Consider the following 23,190-nt stretch of genomic DNA (forward strand, 5'->3'; position numbering starts at 1 on the left):
CGGGCAGCTCCCGGCGCCGAAGCGCTCGCTTCCCCTTCCCTCCTCTGCCCTCCCTTCTCCCGCCCACTTGCTCCCTCCCCCAGCGCTCTCCAGCCTCCGCGCCCCTGGAGCTCCGCAACAACCTTCCAGGATTATGGAGTTTCTGAGCGAGAAGTTTGCCCTCAAGAGCCCGCCGAGTAAAAACAGTGACTTCTACATGGGCGCAGGAGGCGCATTGGAGCACGTTATGGAGACGCTGGACAATGAGTCCTTTTACAGCAAAGCGTCGGCGGGCAAATGCGTGCAGGCCTTCGGGCCCCTGCCCCGCGCCGAGCATCACGTGCGCCTGGAGAGAGCCTCGCCCTGTCAGGACAGCGGCGGTGAGTCGCCAGCCCGAGCCACGGCCGCCCTTCCGCACACCCAAGTGCGGGGACCGGTGGGGAGCGGCTGGCAGGGAGGAAGGGAGGAAGGAAACGGGGAGCGAGAGAGCTGGAGGGCGGAGGCGGGCGGTGGAACTGAGAGCGTTTTAAGGAGTAGTGTTTTGGCTGCAGCCGACTTTAAGGGGCAAAGGAAGGATTAGGCACCGGATCGCGTCTGCGCGGTTCTCCTTTGGCTGTCGTGTGTTGTCCCTTGTGGGTCCCGGAGACCCTCTATCTGGGACCCAGGCGTAAACTGATAGGGCGGTAAATAGAGTGTAATTGAGTCAAGACAGGGCGCTTCCTCTGTGAGCCGGCCGCGCTGCCCCCGCAGGAGCTGAAATCGATCACCGCTCCTTGGAGGACGTCAGTGTCGTCTGGAGTAAGACGTCTTTGAGCTCCTTTAGATGAAAAACCTTAAAAAAAAGTTTTCCCAAGACGTATCGGTATTTTTCTCTGTGAAGCTGGAAGGTTGCTATGCTAGGTTGGCTTGTGGGAAGTTGTGATTTCTGATTGTTTGGGTTTACAACACAACGCACATAACATTTTTGTTAAACACCAAATCGCTTTCAGTAGCTTCGGGTAAAGAATCTCCAGTATAATCCCTCACTCCCCAATACCGTATTGTCTATTTTTCTGACTCCACATTCAAAGTCACCTAAGAACCCTTTCAGAATGCTTCTGGGTGAAATCTTCAACTTTGAACGGCCAAGTATCTCAAAGTCAAAATGTTATCAAAACAAACCATCTATCTTTTCTATCTTGTAACCCAATACAAACCTATTTTTTTTCAGATCGCGACAGCTAAAGCAAGTTTACAATTCCAAGAGGACTTTTCCTTATCATTGTGTATATTCCACAGTTAAGCTGTAAGGAGCGGGTTGCTTTAAAATAACAAACGAATTAAGTGTGAAATATTTACAACAAGCCTCCCGCCCCCTATTTTAATGGAGGGTCAAAATCTGGCAAGGTACTGGCTCATAAGGGCTGATTTTCGAAAACTTGTACACAGTAAGTTTAAAAAAAAAAAAAAGAAAAGAACTCCTATATTTTACTTATTCAGCGTTGCGAAATACTTTTGACTTGCAAAGTTAAACCAAAAATGTAAGCGGGAACGATAGAGAAAATCAGCTAAATCGTTTCCAGTCTAGTATATAGAGAGACAGATGCAGTTTTTATTTTTAATATGCTAAACTTTGCCTTTCTGGTTGTATTTCAGACTTCAGTATCTTTATTTTTGGAATTCTTTTATGTATACGTAAAGTTATTTAAATGGACAAGATAAAAAAAAAAAAACACATGACTCTCTTGTCCTCTGTTAACTGCTGGGTAGGACTTCATCCTATTTTAAATTGTCGGGGATCCAAAATAAGAAGAGAATAGGTGATTGTTGATACGTTGACAACTTTTCAACGAACATCACACTTTTAGGATGAATTTTAATAGGACAGGATTAAGTAAGTTGGATGTGTGCAGCAGTTAGCTAAATTCAGGAAAGTTCCTGTCTTTCTCCTGAGATGCCCTTAGCCTCACGACTGCTTCCCCTCCCCCTCCCTAATTACCGAAGTTCCCTATTTCATTCTGCTCAAGAAGACAAAACCGTATTGTTAATCAGTCATGGTTCTTCTTTATATCTACTTTTACATCACATCTTTTACATAAAGGATATTAGGCATTTAAGTTATATAGTGATTAAAGTTAAAGACATTTGTGTAATGATTAGAGCAGTTGCTAAGATACATTACGAGAAAATTTAAAAACAGACAAAAACGAAAAAAAGTGTGACAATTCATTGGAAATTATTGTTCTGGCTGGGTTCACTTTTTTTTTTTTTTTTTAGTTTTTCCAGTTTCATTATATGCACCCATTGGATTTGGGTGTGTGTGTGTGTGACCATATGATGTATTTTTGTTTTATATCATACAGCAAGCATGCAACCAAAGCTGGAGGGAAATCACTGAAGTTAAAACACCTCTAAACAGAATGGGAGATGACATCTTTTGTAATCTTTTCATAGATGTTTTAATTTCTCTGCTTTAGGGAAAAAAATAAAGCTTTCTGTCTTATAACATATTTCATGCACGAAACATAAATATCACATATTTGGAAAGAACCCCCAAATGAGCTTTTACACTAAAGTCTACTTAAATCTTAGGCTGTTCTATAGGAAGCACTTCCAGAAACTGATATGAAATTCATTTTTTAATTTAGTAGGTCACTTTTTGAAAAAAAAAAGATTAAAAAGCAGAAATGGGTATAAGTCAAAATATTCAAAGCATAGTAGAGACAATACCATATCTTAAATCTATAGTGTGTATTTTGTGTGGAGCAGAAAGATAAGTTGGGAAGAGTCTGGATTTGAGTTTACAGATATTCCTTAAAATTGAAATATCTTTCTTGAGCCATGTAAGTAGCTTGATTTTGTCTGCTGTGAATAAATTCACACATGATTTACACTAAATTTGGTTCACTTTTAAAAAATTGTGCTCATTATTTTTTTAATCTAGAGCATCTTTTAATTTGATCACCTTAATGTGATTATAAATTATGTGCATAAACATTACATTATTCCTGTAAAATAGAACTGTAAATCTGGCGAATAATGAGTCCCACGTACACATTTTTAAATGGCCTTAACCCTGCCCAAAGTGGATTAATAATTGTGCACAGTGGGATGACTGCATTAATACTGGCACAAGAAATCATTAACAGACTGCTTTCCTGATGCTCTAAATTCTTTCAACGTAATTTCTTCACCGAAATGTTCCACAAGCCTGAGAATTGTTGTTTTCCCCCTCTGAGTACAGTGAACTATGGCATCACTAAAGGCGAAGGACAGCCTCTTCATCCCGAGCTAAACAGAGCTATGGACAACTGTAACAGTCTCCGAATGTCTCCCGTGAAGGGGATGCCGGAAAAGGGAGAACTAGATGAACTTGGGGATAAATGTGACAGCAACGTATCCAGCAGCAAGAAGCGGAGACACAGAACCACCTTCACCAGCCTGCAGCTCGAGGAGCTGGAGAAGGTCTTTCAGAAAACCCATTACCCGGATGTATACGTCAGAGAACAGCTTGCTCTGAGGACTGAGCTCACGGAGGCCAGAGTCCAGGTAGGAGCCAAATGAAGGACGTGGGTGTGCGTGTTGGGGGCCGGTGTGTGGAGATACTGTTAGAATAATTCAGTGGTTGCATTTTGCCAAAAGGAAGAAACTGATCCTCTCACTAAAGACTAGAACCATGTACTATAGGCATGTAGGTCTACTAAAATGTCTTTTTCCTTGCAAAGGATTTAATCATTCACACAAATACATAAAAGAACATTGGACTGATTACATAGGTATACAAATTAACGATTATTTAAAAAGAAGGGAATTTCACAAATAAATCTGATTAAAAAAAATTTTTTTAAAGTGCAAAAAACCCAGAATCATAGCTATCTATTTACTAATACATTTATTTTACTTTATTTTACTTTTCTATTTTATCAGCCATTAAGGTTCTTTTTAGGTTATGTACCAGGTGTTGGTAAGTTATTTGTGCAATGGCCCATTAATCTGTAATGTTATTGAGGTTGGAGTTATAATAAATCAAAGAAAAAAAATGAAGCAATCTCACTGTTATATATACCGTAACTATTTTCACTATGCATAAAGATCATATAGCTCTCTTTTAATTTTTCTAGCTCCTTTGGTTACCAATAGTGCCGTTCCATTTGAATTTTTGAATGTAGAAAGCTTACATCCCTTTTGCAGAGGCAATAGGAATAAGGATCTTGAAATGATATTAAAATATATACTGAATTACATTTATAAGTTACATTCAAATGATCAAATTGGATGGTCCAATATACTAAACTTTTAAAATCATTTGAAAAAGGAAAGTTATACTAGGTAAAGTTCTATTTCTTAGACATATTTTTATTTTTACTAGAGTTGGTATGCTTAAACTATATTTTATTACGTCTCAAGTAACATCAATTTCAGGGAATGGCCTGTTTCTTTGTTTTTACTACGCTAAATGGGAAAATACTGAATTTTGCAGTTCCCATAATATATAAGAATAGACTAATGAATAAAATAGTGAGAAATTTTGTTCTGGAAGAAAGAAGAGTAAGATTTCTTCTGAAGATTAAGCCATTGTAAGGCCTTACATCATTAAGATCACCATCTGGGGGTGCGGTATACCAAGCAGCAGGATTTTTCTTTAGTTTGTGGAGACAAATAGCTACTTTATCATAGTTCAGGAAGTAAAGATACAGAAAGGTGATGCTAATGAAGAATTTTAGAATTGTCAAGTATTAACACTAGTCCCACGTGTGTGGGTTTTTTTTTTTTAGTTTGTCTTGTATTTATATATTTAAATTAGTTCTACTTGTAACCATAAAAAAAAATATGTTTATAGAGTGATCAGCTGGGCACAACGGATGTTTTCTCCTTAACGTTTCCTCAACTCCTGATTAATTTTTGTCTAGAAACATGCACAGAGAGCCAACCTGAACCTAATTTACTCAGGTTTTCTCTTTCCTGCTTTTCATATCAGAGTGGTAATTCACACCTATTTTAAGGAGATTATAAAGACCTTTTTCTCAGTGAAAAACCAAAAAACAAAACAAACAAACAAACAAAAACCATTCAATACTAAATTCCTTTAGTTTGCTCCTGGTGCCTCTGGAGACAGCAAGAAAATGTTTTGTTTGTTGTTGATGTTGTTTTGAGCCCTGGGCACTGTGTGTAATACATCTTTCCCATCAATGTCCTAAGAAACCACACTGAACAGATAGCTCTCATTGCCTTCTTTTAATTGCTGGAAACTATAAAGTCCCACCTTAAATTCTCAATACGTGCTTACACATATTAAATTGAAGGTGAATATGTTTCTATAAATGTGATGGTAAAGATATAGAAGATCACAACTGAATATGAAAAAAGCACAAATTTCAAGTAAATTTTAACAATTTGCACTTTCACATTTGACTTCCAGCTTCTTTTCTGTTTTTTGTGTTCTGGATACAGTTTTGTAAAGACCGAAGAGCTTCTTGACAGCTGCTCATGAAATGTCTACTCAGAAATATCAAATGATGCATACTGAATATAATTTTCTGTCTTTCTTTAATTCATTAAAATATTAAAGTGAAGATTCTGGAGAGCTACAAGTGTGAATTAGTGATTATTTAACCCTCTGAAGGAGGTGGTTGTTATGATAAATATCATTAATACATAATTAGAGAAATTTGGATGACAGCTTCATGACCTTGTAGAGGCTGTACTAACTCATAGGCTTTCTTAATACTTGGTTATAACTTCCGTTGTTCTTTTATTGTCTATATTACCTGTAAGTCTTTTAAATTAGGGAAATGATTTTGAAGATTTCTGAGCATTTTCTGTAAGGGAAGATGAGTATTATAAGTGGTATAATTTATGTAATAAGCACCCTTGTATATTTTAGAACCAGAGTTCAATTTCAGATGGTTCCACTTACCTGTAGTCTTTTTTATGCTCAATATAGTATGTAATCTTAATATTTTCTGTTACTGAATAATCATGATATTTCTGCCATTGCCATGTGTTTTGGATGTAACCTTTGTGTTTAAATTTTTCTAAGATTATCTAAGTATGGGTACAACCCAGAAAAGGCTTCACTTTGTGACATGTTTTAAACATAATTGTTTTGACAGACCCAGATATTAATTTGGTTATAGTTTGGCTGGGTTAATGTTATGTGCATAACCCCAAACTAGAAAGTTATGAATGTCTTCCATATTTGCAGCATTCTCTAAGAGGAGCATTATCTATAATAATTTGGAGACATAAAGAGTCTTCAAAATCGTATAATCGAATTCCTTTTTATTTTCCAAAATGAAAAAAAAAAAAGCCCAGAGGCTGAGACGTATTAAATAATTTTTTAAAGTATTTCATCCCTTTCTATTAATTTATATCGCCTCTTATCAGGTTAAAATAAAAAGTAAAATTTGTGGATACTTTTCTGATATAAATTTCTTTATTAGTGATTTTGTTGACCTGGTTTGTGTCTTTCCAATTTATGTCTTTTAATGTCACCATTGCATTATCAAATATTTCTCAGCTGACATTCTACTTTTTAAAAAATCAGGTTTGGTTTCAAAATCGAAGGGCCAAGTGGAGAAAAAGAGAACGTTATGGCCAAATACAACAAGCTAAAAGCCATTTTGCTGCCACCTATGATATATCAGTTTTGCCAAGGACTGACAGCTATCCACAGGTATGGTAAACTTCACAGAATACTGATCGAGAGAAACAGATGTGGTTTGTACATTCTTAAAAGGGCTATTATGATTGGCTTTATTATAGCTAATAGTCAAGAATGAAAATTTTAATCCCCAGAAGAGTTTTTGCATGTTTTTTAGATTTTTATTAGACTGAAATATTTATTTTGTTATTTTCTTTCAGAGCCATTCATTCAAAACTATTTTAGGGTCTCTTCCTTATTGTACATTGCAACCACTGAAGTAGCCTCATTCATGGTCTAAGTCTTTTAATTACTCTACGTTTTTAACTATTCACACTCACTTCCTTTGTTAACTTTTAAAAATAAATAAAGTGTTGCATGGCATGCTGTCTCTGTGGCTAACGTTTTATGAACTATCCCATAACCTAGTGTCAAGTGTGGTCTATGAAACATTCCGTCCCATTTTAAAAAGATCTCTTTTCCTATGTTGTCTTTTCAGCTTTGAAGTTATTCATTGTTTCAAGGAAACATTTAGCCCTTTGTTACTTAAAGCATACATAGAATTAGTACTGGACATAATTTTAAAAATTTATCACATTAAAAAACACATCCGTCCTTTTATAATGGGAGCTCTCATCTCATTTTAAAGAGTATTTAGACATTCATTTTCTTCTATTTTTTTCCATTTAACTTAGAGGGTTTTTTTTCTTTTCTTTTCACACATATAATTAAGACAGTTTTTCCTAGTACTGAGTAATAGTATTCAGAACTGTATTTGATACATGATAAGGAACACTTGTATTCTAAGGAACAAGACATTTGTTATTTCATTCCTTACTGGTGAAGGATATGCATTGTTAGAGACCATTTTGGGTTTTTTTTAAGTTTTTTTTTTTTAAACGTTTATTTTTGAGAGACTGAGAGAGAGTGTGAGTGGGGGAGGGGCAGAGAAAGAGGGAGACACAGAATCTGAAGCAGGCTCCAGGCTCCCAGCTGTCAGCACAGAGCCTGATGCAGGGCTCCAACCCACGAACCGTGAGATCATGACCTGAGCTGAAGTCAGATGCTTAACTGACTGAGCCACCCAGGTGCCAGGAGAGCATTTTAAACACAAATACATGACATATATGCCGGTGGAATACTGTGATAGTTCAGTAACCGGTTTTTCGCAATCCCAGACTTACAGGTATTCATTCTCTTCGTCTATAAATTCATACCTTGTGAGCATGAATTCATCCTTAAGTTTTGTGGGTCCTTGTATTCTGATGCCTTTTATGATTCTTAAAAACTTATTCAGAGACCTTCACTCTTCCACATAAATTCACCCAATTTATTAATGTAATATTATATGTGAGTAACAGTCTTAGAGATCACCTAGTTCAATCTTTCTAAAAGTCCGAGACCCATGGGAGTTAAGGAATCCTTCCATGATTCTGTTCCTTCTAGGACAGTCTATAAAGGGCTGTTACCGTTAAGCCTTTCCACTGCAGTTTACTAGAAGACCAGCAATACCTTTTGAATAAATGTCCGTACCTGCCTTTAGAAGAACCTTGTTTTTCTTACTCTTCAAAATTTCTCTGAAAGTAGTTCCTTTATTTTTTTTTTTCTCCAGTTTAAAGCATGTGCATACTCCTACTTACCATCATAGGGCTAATGAACTTGTATTCACCAAATACTGCTGAGTATCCTAGTTGAGTTCTGAGCAAAGTGCCATGAGGAAGTTTCCTTGGTTGGCTACAAACTCCATGAGAGCAGGCAGTACAGTGGTATCCCAGTTATTAACACACCATAGTCCTGACTCTACCAGGCATTGTTCTAAGCAGGTTGTATATATTAACTCATTTAATCCTTACAACAACTTTATGCAATAGGTGTTATTAATTATCCTCATGTATCATATGAAGAAACAGAGGCACAGAGAGGTGAGGTTTTTACTCACTTTCACTAGTGGAGAAACCCAGATTTGATCAGAGGCAATCTGGCTCCCAAGTGCAAGATCTTAACCCTCACAATAGACTGTTTCTCCCAATGACTATGTTTAAATGGTTGAATAATTAATAAATGAATACCAAAGGAGCATAAGGCTTAAGTTGCATTATTCAGGTCTGCAGTTTAGTTCAGGTGAGCAGACACTTTACTCAGAATAAGTGAAATAATGAAAATAATAGAGATAGCACATAGTTTATAAAATTTTGAACTTTCACTATGACGAATTTAGAAAAAATAAAGTTACAAACTAGTGAACTCCTTTCAAATGGACTTTAGTCTTACTAAATCTGTTCGACAACACCTATGATATATATATGTATGTATATGTATACATATTTTTTTGCAGCTTATTATTTTCATCTTCATTCCTTTCCTTGCAAACCCCATTTCAGTTTATGTGTTGTTGTTGTTTCCCCCCCCCCCCCACACTTCTCTGTGCTTTGCTGGTGGTTGCCTTATCCTTAACTTCCCTTTCTTCTTCTGCACAACATAGAACATTTAGAACAGTGCCTGGCACAAACTAAGCTCTTTGTAAGAGCTTAATATTATTTAATACACTTCGTCATGCTTTTTTTCTAGGATTGTCTTGCCATCATGTTATTGTGCCTCACAACTTTAGATGTTGTCAGTTAACAGAATGAGGTAAGTAGATCGAGTAGGAAGGGAGATGGTAAAATCACATTATACATTTGATAGTCTTTTTCACTCCCACAAAGGATCAATTAAAAATATCTCCTCACACATCATGGGAATTTTGCATGAATTCTCCCTGTGGTTTTTCTGTAATTTATGTCCATTGGTTATACCACCTCATAACTTAAGTATGGCAGCAAAGATATCACATGTTGAGGCTGTTTTTGACAGTATAACTCATCAACAGTAATAAAAATCACTACTGTAAAATCCATAGTAATTTTTTATATTGAGAAGTCATTAAATGTTTGGTTGCCAAAAATACTGAAATCAAGTGTCTCTCATTCCCCATTGTGGGTATTGGATAAAGTCAAGAAAAGTCCATTTTAACTTAAATATGTGGTTGGCTTTCTTATTTTGCAAAAAATAATTACACTAAGATCTTGTCTCTCAAGCTTTAGCCTGAAGGAATTTTTTTTAAGTCATGTGTCTTAAAAATAGAAATTATAATCAGAAAAATAGGGACCAAAGTAGAACTCAACAATTCAATGCCATAAGGCACTGATCTTGGTTACTGTTTCTAACTATGGAAAAACATTATTAATTACCAAAAAGTTGGAAACAAGAAAACTGTTTTAGAAACAGGACAGAAATAAAAAATTAACAATTTGGCAGGAAAGCAAAAGCATACACAGAAATACATGAGAAAACAGAATTGGGTGAGAAAATTGTATCAGGTCTGCTCTGTGTGGATAATAATCTTGTCAACTATGGAGGTATCTATATGTATAACATATAATAGGTTTAGTTATGAATTAACTAATTAACATTTTCTAAAGTGTTCTAAATACTTTGTTTCCATTCCTCCCATTACAAAATAGTAACAACCGCCCTGATAGTAAAAATAATACCTACCAATTGAGGGCTTATTTTAGGTCAGGCTTCTTTCTTACAGCTATTAGTTCATTAAATTGAAGTCCACGGGTTCAGAGCTCTTTATGCAGCATTAGCTCTGTGACCCATCACTCAGCAATGAAATAGTTCAATTTTGACCCTAAAACACCAAATCACTTCGGAAAGCAAAAATGCTTTCATTTTTTTTAAATGCGTAAAGTAATGATATAAAGCAGTTTAATAAAACTGTAGACACTTTTCAGACTGTTTTCAGGTATTTTTCTTAATCTTGTCCATATTTGATAGCAAACAGGAGTGTGATACCAGTAGTATACTTCAAGGTAGTATGTTTTGATGTACTGTTTTTTTTTTTTAAATCCCTTTATTTGGGCTCACAATATCAGTTGTCATTTGGCAACACTATGAGTTAGTTAAATGAAAGTGCTTGACTACTTGATGTTCTCCAATATTTTAAATAGCAACCACATGCTGAACCTATTCCTTGTGCTATGCTGAATCTGTTCCCTCTGTGTTGAATTCCCTTCCCCTCACCTAGACTGTATTTCCTCCAGGAAACCTTCTCTCAATTCTCCTTCAATCAGCACATGACTTTCTCACTGGCAAAGTGGTAGACTGTATACGGTCCACCCCATTTATAATATAAAGTATTTATATTTTAAAAAGATTATTCGGTACTTAACTTTGTATTACAACAGTATTAAGCAAATTATGTATACACTCAATAGATGTGAAAAAAAGTAGTTTCACTTCAATATTCTGGGGTACATTATGAACCCAAAATTAATCAGTTCCCAGGAAAACAGCTGATTTCTGAATCTCTGCCATTAACCACCTCTGTGGTGTTAAGCAGTTAACTTCTCCTCTCTGAGTCTCAATTTCTTCCTCTGTTGAACAGAATAGATTAGGAAGATTTTGCAGAATCCTTCCGGCTTAATTCTTTTTCTCCCAGAGTTACTTGTATTTAGGCAACAAACATATGCTAGGTACTGTTTTAGGCATGGAGATTATATAAATTATCTAGACAAAATCTCTTGCTTTTTGGACAGATTACAAACTAGGTCATATTCATACAAAATTCTGCAGACACTTCCTGATGCAAACTATACCCAGCAGATCAAAAAGGCCTTTGTGTCTTTGAATGAAAAAAGCAAGCATCTATCAACGGTAGATTCTAATTTGCTTCTAATTCATTAATGCCAAAGCATTTCTTCAAATAATTATTTTGTTGAATAAAATATTTTGTCAGGGTATAAACATTTCTAGAGGATGATAGCCAGCCTTCATTCTTATAAGAAACCCTAGTTTCATGCCCTCAGGTTTGGCTCAGATCACATGTGCATTAACTTGATCATTTACTTGCTGGAAACTTTGGATACATTTCCTGACTTCCTTATCTTCAGATTTCTTTATTGGTGAAATGGAGGTATTGTTGGTGCTACAGCTGGTGGTGTGGATGATGATAAGGACCATTATCCTAATACTTTTTCTGTTAGTGAGAGGATTATATTAATTTCCTGTCTGTGTAACTAAATCATGGGACTTGAAAAGGGCTAAGGTGTTAATGTTTGACTATGAGCTTCACAGTCAGGTACTTGTGGGTCCAAATCCTGCCTCTGCTACTTAACAGATTTTAGACCTTTGGCAAATGAATTAACCTCTAGGAATGTTTCTCCTCATTTATAAAATGGGTATAAAAGTTCATATGATGTTTGTGAGGATTAAACATAATAGTTTCTGCAAAGTACTTAGGACATTGCCTAGTAAATAACAAGTGCTCTATAAATAGAAATAATTCTATAATAGCCATTAGTCATTATGAATTCTACAGTAGAGAGATAGCTAAGTGGTGTGAATGTTCTGTTATTGTAGCATTTAAACTAATCCAATTTTTTAGTAACTTTACTATTTAAGGATCTAGGGAAAGACCAAATTCAGTTATATGTACTTTCCTCTTTAAATTGGGACAGCCAAATATGGTAACTTAAGGAATGTTTGAGTATATTCTTAATCCACCAAAATTATTTTCTCATGAAGAAAATATTTTCATCAAAAATTTTAAAAGGTTTGAAATTTTTTCCCACCAAAAGTTTCGATGTGGTTTTACTTAGTGGATAGTGAGAATCACAACTAATTCAATGTTTACCTAATATACAAGGGGACCCGTGCAGTATCTTGCTTTCTGTTGTTTAATTGATGACCTTATAAATATATGCCACTTGCAGTTAGAATATACCAGAAGTGGGATTCAAGTTATAAATAACTGGTAGTCATTGGAGTAATTTAAAACACCGATTAAAGCTGTACAACATTTCTAGTTTAACAAAGTCTGTTTCAAATGTTGTAATCGTGCAGTTTTTTTAAAGGAAATGTTAAAGCTTCTATAAGCTAGTGATTGCGAAAATACTGTTCACTCCCCCCTTCTTCCATCATCAGTGCTTTCTGTTTTATCCCCAAACATTTGAAAAAAGTAAATGACCAAAAATCTTTTTTAAATGTTCAAAATATAGCTATACTTGATGCATTGTATAATAAATATTCTCATATCTATGTAACAACCAGTGAAATGGTCCCATAGTGATACAGTGAGGCTTCCCTTATGAGGGATGGAGGGGTAAAATATTAACATCATTAGGTTAGCAAGTCATATTGATATAAAATTGATGATTTAATTAAATGTATAAAAATATGTACATGTTGTATATAAATTTGTATGAAGAATATTTCATATATATGTATAATGTATATTTAATGTAAGTTCTGTGTAGCATAAAGGCAGGTCTTCTCAGCGTCATTTAAGTGAATATGCAGCTGGACACAAACGGAATAATTTTTATTTTGTTGAAAACACAAACACTTTTTTCTTCAGAGATGAAAAAAATTACCCTGCAAAAGAAGCAAAGCGCATTCAAGTCTTAGATTATGACTATAGACATATTTTTTGAAAAACGTGATATTCATTTTAATATGACTTAATGACTTTAAACACTAAGAATTACTTAGCTGATTGTTTTTTTGTGGTTTTTTGTTTGTTTGCTTTTAATAGGCAATTGGTGTTAAAACATTGAATTTATCTGAATTGGTCATTAGTATTTTATATTTTGAGAGGAAAGAACAAATTAATAATTTGAATAGATTTCCAAAATAAATAATTACAAAAAATGTAAAAATAAATTACTGAAGAGTGCCATTGCTGTTTATACATATAAAAACTACTTTGCGGGTGATAGAGAAGGACCAGGGGGAAAATTAAACCTGGGAAATCTGTGGTTAAAACCTGTAGTAGACATTGTTATTGTTAGTGTGAACCAACGCTATATAGTTTAATACAGAATTTTATGCTTGCCGTATTTATTAAGCCTCATGTTTGTGTGTTTTTTTTAATTCTAAATCAAGGAGCATTAAATAAAAAAAATTACACAAACTCACAGTTGATTTAAAATCACAAAAATAAAATTCCAACTTTGTGGTTAACACATATACAAGATGAAAATAATGGATAAATTTACTCAGGATTTTAACAATAAATTCAAGGCTCATATGTGACACCAAGTGGTAATCTCTAAGTTTCAAAATATTTTGCGCAAATTGAAACATTTGCATATTTGATTCATGTTTTAAGTTATTAATTCACAAGGAAAACTTGATTTATATTTTAATCTTTGTTTCTTATAATTGTGGATTTTGCTTTAATTGGGAAATTGTGTCATTAAAAATGAATCAAGCACCATCAACAATGGCTGTCATGCATGTATTAAAATACATGAAAAATAGTGTTACAAACAATGGAAATGTGACTTTAATGGAAAGTCACTCTTACTTGTCCTAAATCCCTATACACATTTCTAAGATGGAATTTTATTTAAAAAATCAAAGTAGTAGTCAATACTTAATGTATGATCCTTTCCTGATAAATAATTACTAATCACTTTAGCATAATGATGCTATATGTTGAAAAGATGTATTTTTGAAATTTTTGAAATGTAAATTGATTTTTTTTAAATTAATAATTATATATTATCTGAAATTTTGTATGTGAAAATTACACCCAATAAGTAGGGACTGATGAAAATGTACCCTTATTTCTATCTTAGGTAGTATCTAAACATGCTCAGATTAATGCTTTTCCCTTCATAATTAATTTCAATTGAGATTTCCGCCCCCTCCCTCCCCCCAGATGGACAAAGTATCAGTGTTTGAGACTTATTCACTTTTTCTCTGATAGCAAGTGAGGCTTACTCACTGGCAGTAAATTCACTATTTATAAAAACGTTTATACTCTTTCTCCCTGCCAGGAACTTACTGATGTGGTGACTATTGATGTAGTTACTATAAAAGTTAATGGGACCCTGAAATTAGTCAACAGCTAAAGTATCCACAAGTTGCTAAGCAAGTTATTAATATTATATCACCTTAATTTTAATGGAAGTGATATACTACTAGTAAGGAATATAATGGCCTCTTAAAAAATTAAACTGCTTTTGCAAAATGTGATGTTGGCATTTTTTAAGAGACCATATAAAAAATCTGGTAAATTAAATTATATAAGTGCTAATGTGGTAATAAATACATATAGTAGTATTGAATAATATATAAAGTGGTCAGTAAATGTAAACATTCTGTCAAAAAGGAATAATCAAAATCAACTTTTGGATTTTAATGCAAAAAGTTACTGTTTAAACATTATTACAAACATCACTTTGTGAATCCCTGATTTATGTCTTTTTAAAGCAACCTTTAACTCCCACAGGGAAGTGTGTAGGCATATGATGGGAGGGCATGAGGGTAGCATGGTGTGTGTGTGTGTGTGTGTGTGTGTGTGTGTGTGTGTGTACATATGGACATCAGGGCCAGGTAAGAACAGTCTATATATAGAGGAAGAGTAAGGTTAAATAAACTTGCTTTGGTAGAAAAATATTAGTTTTAGAGTGCTTTAAAATTAAGGAACGGTTGTTACTCATTTGTTTTCACGTTATATACTAAATTCTGTAGGGTGGTGTCTTCTAAATAGCACAAACATTAGGATATAGAATATATAATGCTGTCATGAAACTATTTGATGTTTTTTTTATACATCGTGATACTTTGCAACTAACAGAAAGACTAACAGACTTGCATTGTTTAACATTCTTTAAAAGTACATAGTGTTAAAAAAAATAAATAAAAGTACATAGTGTTGCTTACTGCAGTAAAGATCAGCAAATATATTAAAAATATACACCAGGTTTAGTTATACTAAAATTTTCTTAGTAGTTTTGATTTTACAAAGAATATATTTGTATCAAGTTTCTAAGGTAAAGGTAAATGAGATTTATAATTTTTATCCATTGTTTACCATATTACTTCAAGTCATGATGAATATATATCCACAGTGAAGAATCATGTGTGTGTGTGTGTGTGTAAAATACACATATATATTGACTCTTTCATTCCTACGTGTTACTTTTAATTCCTCAGAAGGAAAATGAGTGTTAAATGAATTTGATTTCTGTTTGGAAAGAATCAGACAAAAAAACCAGCTTTCCTCCAAAACTCAAAGGCATGGAATAATTAAGTGTTAACTTTTTGTTTGATTAGAAAAACATTAAGGAGCAAATGTTCAAAGTAGAGTATAGTTAAGTCAGCTGAACTTCCATTCATGCTAATGGGAGGCTGTTGGCTACGTTCCCTGGACAATGCTTTGAACGTACCCCTAGAACTTTTTAAAATGTTGTGAAGCACATTAAAGCATGGAATGTTTTTTAGATTTTCCACTCCTTTTAAACAGAATAAAGAAGAAAAAATGTAAAGGCAGGCAGACTTTTTTTTTTCTTTTTTTTTTTGGCACTTGGGAAAGAAGGATGTGGACATTATTTAATAATGGTGTTCCTGGTTGTGAGTCTCTTGAATGTTATACAGTTAGAAGCCCATAAAAACACCCCCAAATTAATCTGATACTGGACATTGCCATTGTAGATGTCTTAGAAATAGTTCAAAAACAAAAGTAGTGATCCTATTCAGAAAAACATTCTTTCATTTCAAAATTTAACAACAAATACAATATTTCTTTTAATGAGTCAGCAAGGTTTTTTGTAGCTTCTCTGTTGACAACAGTTTTAGACAAAATGACTTGTACATTCCAGCACATAGTTCTAAAATGACCACTTATATAGGGTGGCAGAGGGATGGAGGGGCCATTGACTGAGCCCGCCTTTAGAGCGGTAGGTTTCTTAAACTGTAAGCTCTAACAGCTTTGTTCTTTGATCAAATACTGCCTTTGGGGAAGCTTAAGAGATTTGTGTCATAATTGCCTAAGATATTTGAAGATTTTCACGTGTAAGAAGGATGCTGCTTATTCTGTATCATTTTAAAGAACAGAAATAGAATCAATAGAGGAAGATAACAGCTCACTTTTTTACAGAACTCTCCAAAAGGGAATGAAACATTTTTAAACAGGTGAGCTTCGGGGCGCCTGGGTGGCGCAGTCGGTTAAGAGTCGGTTAAGCGTCCGACTTCAGACAGGTCACGATCTCGCGGTCCGTGAGTTCGAGCCCCGCGTCGGGCTCTGGGCTGATGGCTCAGAGCCTGGAGCCTGTTTCCGATTCTGTGTCTCCCTCTCTCTCTGCCCCTCCCCCGTTCATGCTCTGTCTCTCTCTGTCCCAAAGGTAGATAAACGTTGAAAAAAAAAATTTAAAAAAAAAAAAAAAAACAGGTGAGCTTCTTATCACAGGAACCAAACATAGTTGAAAATTTACAAGGGCTTCAGTAGTGTCTCCTAATCCCAGGTGATTTTCAGAATTCATGTATTATTGTCATTATTTTAATACAGATCCCATAAACCACACCCCACGCTTGATGAATTAGAATCCTCGAGATATATCTGTAATGAAGAATAAGTATTTAGTAGGAAAATAAAACAACCTAGGGAAATACAGTCAACAGGGTCTGGGGATGAAATTTTCACAATAATTGTCAAGATTATACAGAATGGTGATTATAGAGCTCAAATCATGAAGCAAATTTAGATATACAGTATTAGCATAAATTGTCCATAAAATTTCCATTACACCTCCAAGATGGATCAGTTCAAATTTCATATTCTTAAAGATTTTAAAGTCCTCTAAAAAATTGTATTAAGTGCTTATCATATATTGTGTTAGGCTGAAGGATGAGAAAAGGGTTAGGAGCAAACATCGGGGATTTTGCTTTCAGAGAATAGAACCTATGAATCCCCCAAAAGTTGGGATTATGAATGTGTAAATAAGCAACTTCAACCTATACGACTAGTTTTTATATCATTGTAGCATTTCTTTTTTTTTTTTCTTTTTTTTTTTTTAATTTTTTTTTTCAACGTTTATTTATTTTTGGGACAGAGAGACACAGAGCATGAACGGGGGAGGGGCAGAGAGAGAGGGAGACACAGAATCGGAAACAGGCTCCAGGCTCTGAGCCATCAGCCCAGAGCCTGACGCGGGGCTCGAACTCACGGACCACGAAATCGTGACCTGGCTGAAGTCGGACGCTTAACCGACTGCGCCACCCAGGCGCCCCTCATTGTAGCATTTCTTAAGATTTCCTGGGTTCAGATTTTACCTCCACAATTGGAGTTACATGTCTTGGGTAAGGTTATTAAACTCTCTGTTCTGTTTTACCTTTTACAAAATGGGATACTAAAAACAAGGAAACATCTTTTAGTGTATTGAAATGATTAGAAGTCTTCACAGTGCATTTAATACCATGTCCGACATGGTAATTAATTAATAACCATTAGCTGTCATGAGCATGATTTTGATTGTCGTCATCAGATGTTTAATCATCCAGAGGGAATGCTTCAGAGGAAGCAAAATCTCAATTCACTGGGGATATTGTCTTTTATGCTTTGCATAGAACTTTCGATATCAAAACCAACGAAAACCCTAAAGTCAAATGAAGACATTCCAGAAATTTTTAAATGAAACAAAGATATGGGAGTGGAGGAGATACAGATCACGGAAGTAGGACACATCATTAAAAATGTGCGACAGTATTACTACCCATGGGAATACCCGGGTATCTTTTCAAATCCAACTAAAATATTGCTGTAGTAACTTGCTTCACCAATCTGTTCTGTTCAGAAAACATTTCTTTCTATATGCTAGAAATTCTTTCACCAAAAGTAACACATTTAACTTGCTGGATCACGTCTAGGTAAGAAGTTTTGATCAAAATAAAAATATTTGTCCAGGTCATCAAAAGTGGAAAATTTATTTTCAATTTATAGGTAGATTAATGTGAATTATTTTAGGCATAGAAAACTTCTTAAATTTACATTCATAGATTACTTTCCTTGCCTTTACTGTCCTAACTTTCCTTTTTTTTTATACCCACTTAGTAAATATGTTTCTATGCATTTGGAATATGAGTAGATGGTTTTAATAGTAAATTTCAGCAATACTATGTGTAAATTGAGGAATCTTTTAACAAACTTAAAATGTAAAGTCTTTCTCTACCACTATTTTGCCTTTCATTTATTTTTTTCAAAAATAAGCAAGCAAGTTCACTTTCATTTCCTGAAAGCCCTTTTGTCAGACATGTGACTGTGGTTTTTGCAGTGTAGCACAATGTTTGATTGAATGTCAGAGGAAAATCACCCAGATCAAGTTAGAAGAGCTAGGTTGACAGAGTAATGACATTAACAGTCCTTCTTGTTGGTCTGAGATACATAACTCAGCAATCAGTGGCACCAATCATTATATTTTGGCAAAAGTGGGATTCATTTAGTAGAATCAGCCAAAATTAAAACAACATAGCCCACGACGACTTAAAGATTAATAGAATGTGCAAATCATTGTATATATATTTAGACATGTCTCACAGATTTAATATATTTATATAAATACACATATACATATTTATATAAATATAAATATACATACACATATTTATAGAAATATACATATTTATATAAATATATATACATATTTATATAAATATACATATATATTTATATGTATATATCTTGAGTAACAGAACATCTCTACCAGTTTAATCTAGAAGATTCATTTACATTTTATGCTATTAATTGAAAATGAGTTGTCTTAAAAAGTACGATTTAAGCATGGGTGTGTGAGACTACATCAGGGGCTATATGTATTAGACTGGAATTTTTATGTAAAAGTAAATATAATAAAACATAATTTGTGTATATGTTAAAGAGAATCGATGATTCTATTCTGATTGTCATGATTTTAAAAAAGGAAACCAGATGTGAGAAACATGGTATCTATTGTAATAATATAACAAAAGGCATACAGGTTTTAAATTTCATCTTCTAAGGCTCAAACTCTGTCCCATGTTCTACCATTCAACATTTTCCCCCAGCTCCTGCTGTTTGTCAGGATTTTTTTCTGTGCTTCTCAGTAATGCATGTGATCACTGTTTTTTCCCTGCCTTGTTTAAATAGCTGGTCTAAGACACCTCCTAATACAAATTTTACTTAGTGTTTCCTTTACATGCTAGTAACTTTAGATAAATTTGTATTTGTTGTTTCCTATATAGATTTAATAAGAAATGTGAATTTCCTGGGTTCAAATGACAACCTAGTTTTCAATCTTATGTAAAATGTTGTATATAGTACTTTAATTATACTCATAGGATATTTTTGCTAATACTAGCACATTTTTCTCAGTTTTGCTTTTATGATTTGGTAATGGTCATGTGTTTGAATTTTAAATTATTTTACATGTCATAATTCCATTGCAACCTGACCATATCACCTGTAAATCATAGAACAAATGTTTAAAATATATATAGATTGCTCAGATTCACAGAGCTATGTATTTGAGGCTCTAGGAAATAAAAATCAATGAACGGGTAAACATTTCTGATAATGAATTTGATTAAAAGTCTCTACAGAGTAAATAGCCTAATATCAGGAATGGTTTCCAACAAAAACTGTCACACTGAGTGTAACTATGGAACGTTAAAAACTGCGATTGTGTCATTTTGCTTAGATGAAGACTATATTTAAACTTAAAGCCGTATTTTAAACTGCTTTTCCAAACACATGAATTTGTCATGAATCATGACTAACTCGTCTAGATTTCATATTCAAATCATGACTATAAAAAGAATACTCAAGAGATTGACATGTTTTGAGAGTATTTTATGTGGTCAAGTGCGTGGGTTTTGGTGATCTATTACAGTATAACAAACTGGAAGAATCTTTCAAGTAATTATTTTTTAGTAATCCCTTTATGTACTCAGAATATAATGACAGACCACCCAATGCGAGCAAACAATGAATTGTTGACAAAATTTAGTAAACACTGTTTAACAAATGTAAGGGGACAAAAGTGAGAATGCGTAAATGTAATATTTGTTGTTTTATATATTCCAGATTCAGAACAATTTGTGGGCAGGAAATGCGAGTGGCGGTTCTGTGGTTACTTCAGGCATGTTACCACGTGACACTTCCTCGTGTATGACACCTTATTCTCACTCGCCTCGGACAGATTCCAGTTATACAGGGTTTTCACACCACCAGAACCAGTTCAGCCACGTGCCCCTCAACAATTTTTTCACTGACTCTCTTCTGACTGGGGCTACCAATGGACATGCATTTGAAACAAAGCCAGAATTCGAAAGGAGGTCTTCCAGTATTGCAGTCCTTCGAATGAAAGCCAAGGAGCACACTGCCAATATTTCATGGGCCATGTAACATACAGTACTCTTTTATTTTTCTTTTAATGGCAAAGTAAAACATTCTATTTCTCATATTTAAAGGATACCACAATAAGCTGCTGTGTGTGGAATTGCTAAAGGTCAAGATATACAGTGAGACCAGCTTAAATGAATAGTCGTTATTATTTAACATTAAAATCTAAGAATGAACCTCTGGAAAGACTAAATAGATTTACCATCCATCAGTCTCCACAAACGCTGTTTTAGTAGTAACATTTTTTTTTTCTATTGTACAAGTCGATGAAATACGATCATGCAACTTCTTAAAAGAATAAATGTATTAAACAAATTCCTCTGTTATAGATTGATTTATGTCAGTTCTGAATAACAAGAAATCCCTTGTAAAATAATACCTGATAAAGGAGGAAATGCACTGGGGAACAGGTCCAGATACCAAAGCTGTCAGGTAGATATTGAAGCAGCATGTTTCCGGGAGTTCACTGTTATTTCTCCCTCTCTGGCTGTAAGACACAATGGCATAGCCCCTGTTGCTGAGAATTTATCTTCGGGTCTCAAAGGTTTTTTACCTATGGATGTTTTAGTGAATTTCCATTCCGTGAAATAGCACTCTCCTACAATGACCAGCATTTGCATGAAATATTTGGGCATAGTTTCCTGAAACCATGTGGCTAAAGGTGATAACTGAAATATTCCAGTGTGATTTAAAATCTAGTCAGGAGAGTAGTTTCTATAAATGCCATCTTTTACATGAAAAAGCACCGACTCAGCAGAAAAGCCAACACTGACTCACCTCACCGATTTAGTATTAACACACTAGAAAAAAAAGTAAGTTACAAAACCTCCTGCTTTTAAGCTAAAATTGTGTCGATTACACTGTACACACAAACATCTAATAAATACACGAAAAGAAGGATTTTTGACGTGTAACATTATGCTTTATTATATTATGAAACATTTTCAGTTAAAAGAGCAGCAAATCTGAATTTATATTTATTTCATAGGCTTATGCCAGTGCACATGTGTGCATGTTTGTTTTTTGATATATAAGCTGTAAGCATTTTTTGCTACTGTGGTTTTGCATAGGGAATTAAAATGTCAGAAGGCTCTCTAAAATTTCTGGTGGAAAAGAAAAGAAAAATACTTTGCATCTGGAAAATTGCTAACCCCTTTGATTTACTTCTCCTCCCTTTCCCCTGTCACATTCCAAGCTTTTTCAGATGAGTGAAATGTCAACCTCCTTAAAATACTCTTAATTCATAAAGGCAAAGTAAATTAATTGAAATGAAGATGGCTCCCATGGCTTGGATCACAGCAAGGTCTGCTCTTTGTATGCTCTTAGAATCTTCCTTGTGGCTCCTCCAGACTTTAGGAGTATGCTTGGAAGCCATAAAGGCTAAAGGACAGGAATAAGTGAATTTTAAAAATTAAATTTCAGAAAAAAGTACTTAAATCCAGTGTCTACTTCTCAGTGGGAAAATATTTACAGCAGTTAGACATCTTTTGTAATAAAAGTTTAAAATCAAGCAGATGATGAGTGATGTCCTAAACAAACATTCCTTGACTTCATAATAACTCTCTTCTTTATTTTGTGTTCTCTCTTTTTAGTGTTCTTCCCAGGACAAACTTGTTCAACTTTGGCCCTGAGAATTATGCTTACATGCAGGAGCTCTTGTTAAGGGATTGTTTAGGCAGCTGTTAAATATCCTTCATGTTTTAAAAGAGAATGACTTGTTTTAATATATTCATATGACTGGTCAATATGAATTTGTGAACTAAAACAGAAAAGGAAAATGTAAGATTTTCTTTTTAAAAATTCCCAAATTGGGGGGCATAGGGGCTCAGTTGGTTAAGCAGCCAACTCTTGATTTTGGCTAAGGTCATGATCTCACAGTTCGTGAGATCAAGCCCCACGTCAAGCTCTGTGCTGGCAACACGGAGACTGCTTGGGATTCTTTCCTCCTCCCTTCTGCCTCTCCCCCACTCGTGTGCACACACACACACACTCTCAAAATAAATAAATTTTAATTTGTTTTGATGTTTACTTATATTTGAGAGAAAGAGAGCAAGCAGGGGAGGGGCAGAGAGAGAGGGAGACACAGAATCTCAAGCAGGCTCCAGGCTCCTAGCTCACAGCACAGAACCCCAGGCGGTGCTCAAACCCATGAATCATGAGATCACGATCTGAGCCGAAATCAGATGCTTAACTGACTGAGCCACCCAGGCACCCCATAAATAAATAAACTTTAAAAACAAATACTCCCAAATTAGTAGAGTTTATGATCATTTTCTTCTGCTTTCTTAATTGAAATTTTAATGTCCCTTGGCTAATACATTATATTTTTAAAATAAGGGACAAAACTCATTTTTGAATCCAGTTTGAATTTCACTTCATC

The 23,190-nt window shown here is 34.6% G+C and overlaps 1 protein-coding gene across 1 annotated transcript; it reads left to right on the forward strand.

Moving 5' to 3' along the window:
• The first annotated feature begins 133 nt into the window (after positions 1–133).
• Positions 134–20,813, forward strand: ALX1 (ALX homeobox 1). Its single transcript, XM_047064928.1, has 4 exons — positions 134–359; positions 3,203–3,507; positions 6,506–6,634; positions 20,493–20,813. Exons 1-4 carry the CDS (start codon positions 134–136, stop codon positions 20,811–20,813), a joined length of 981 nt encoding a protein of 326 aa, XP_046920884.1.
• The last annotated feature ends 2,377 nt before the right edge of the window (positions 20,814–23,190 follow it).

This window comes from Lynx rufus, unplaced genomic scaffold (genome assembly GCF_022079265.1).
Source record: "Lynx rufus isolate CCGP_SWC_20201006 ecotype Redwood Valley unplaced genomic scaffold, mLynRuf1.p SCAF_7, whole genome shotgun sequence".
In the NCBI taxonomy this organism is placed as follows: domain Eukaryota; kingdom Metazoa; phylum Chordata; class Mammalia; order Carnivora; family Felidae; genus Lynx; species Lynx rufus.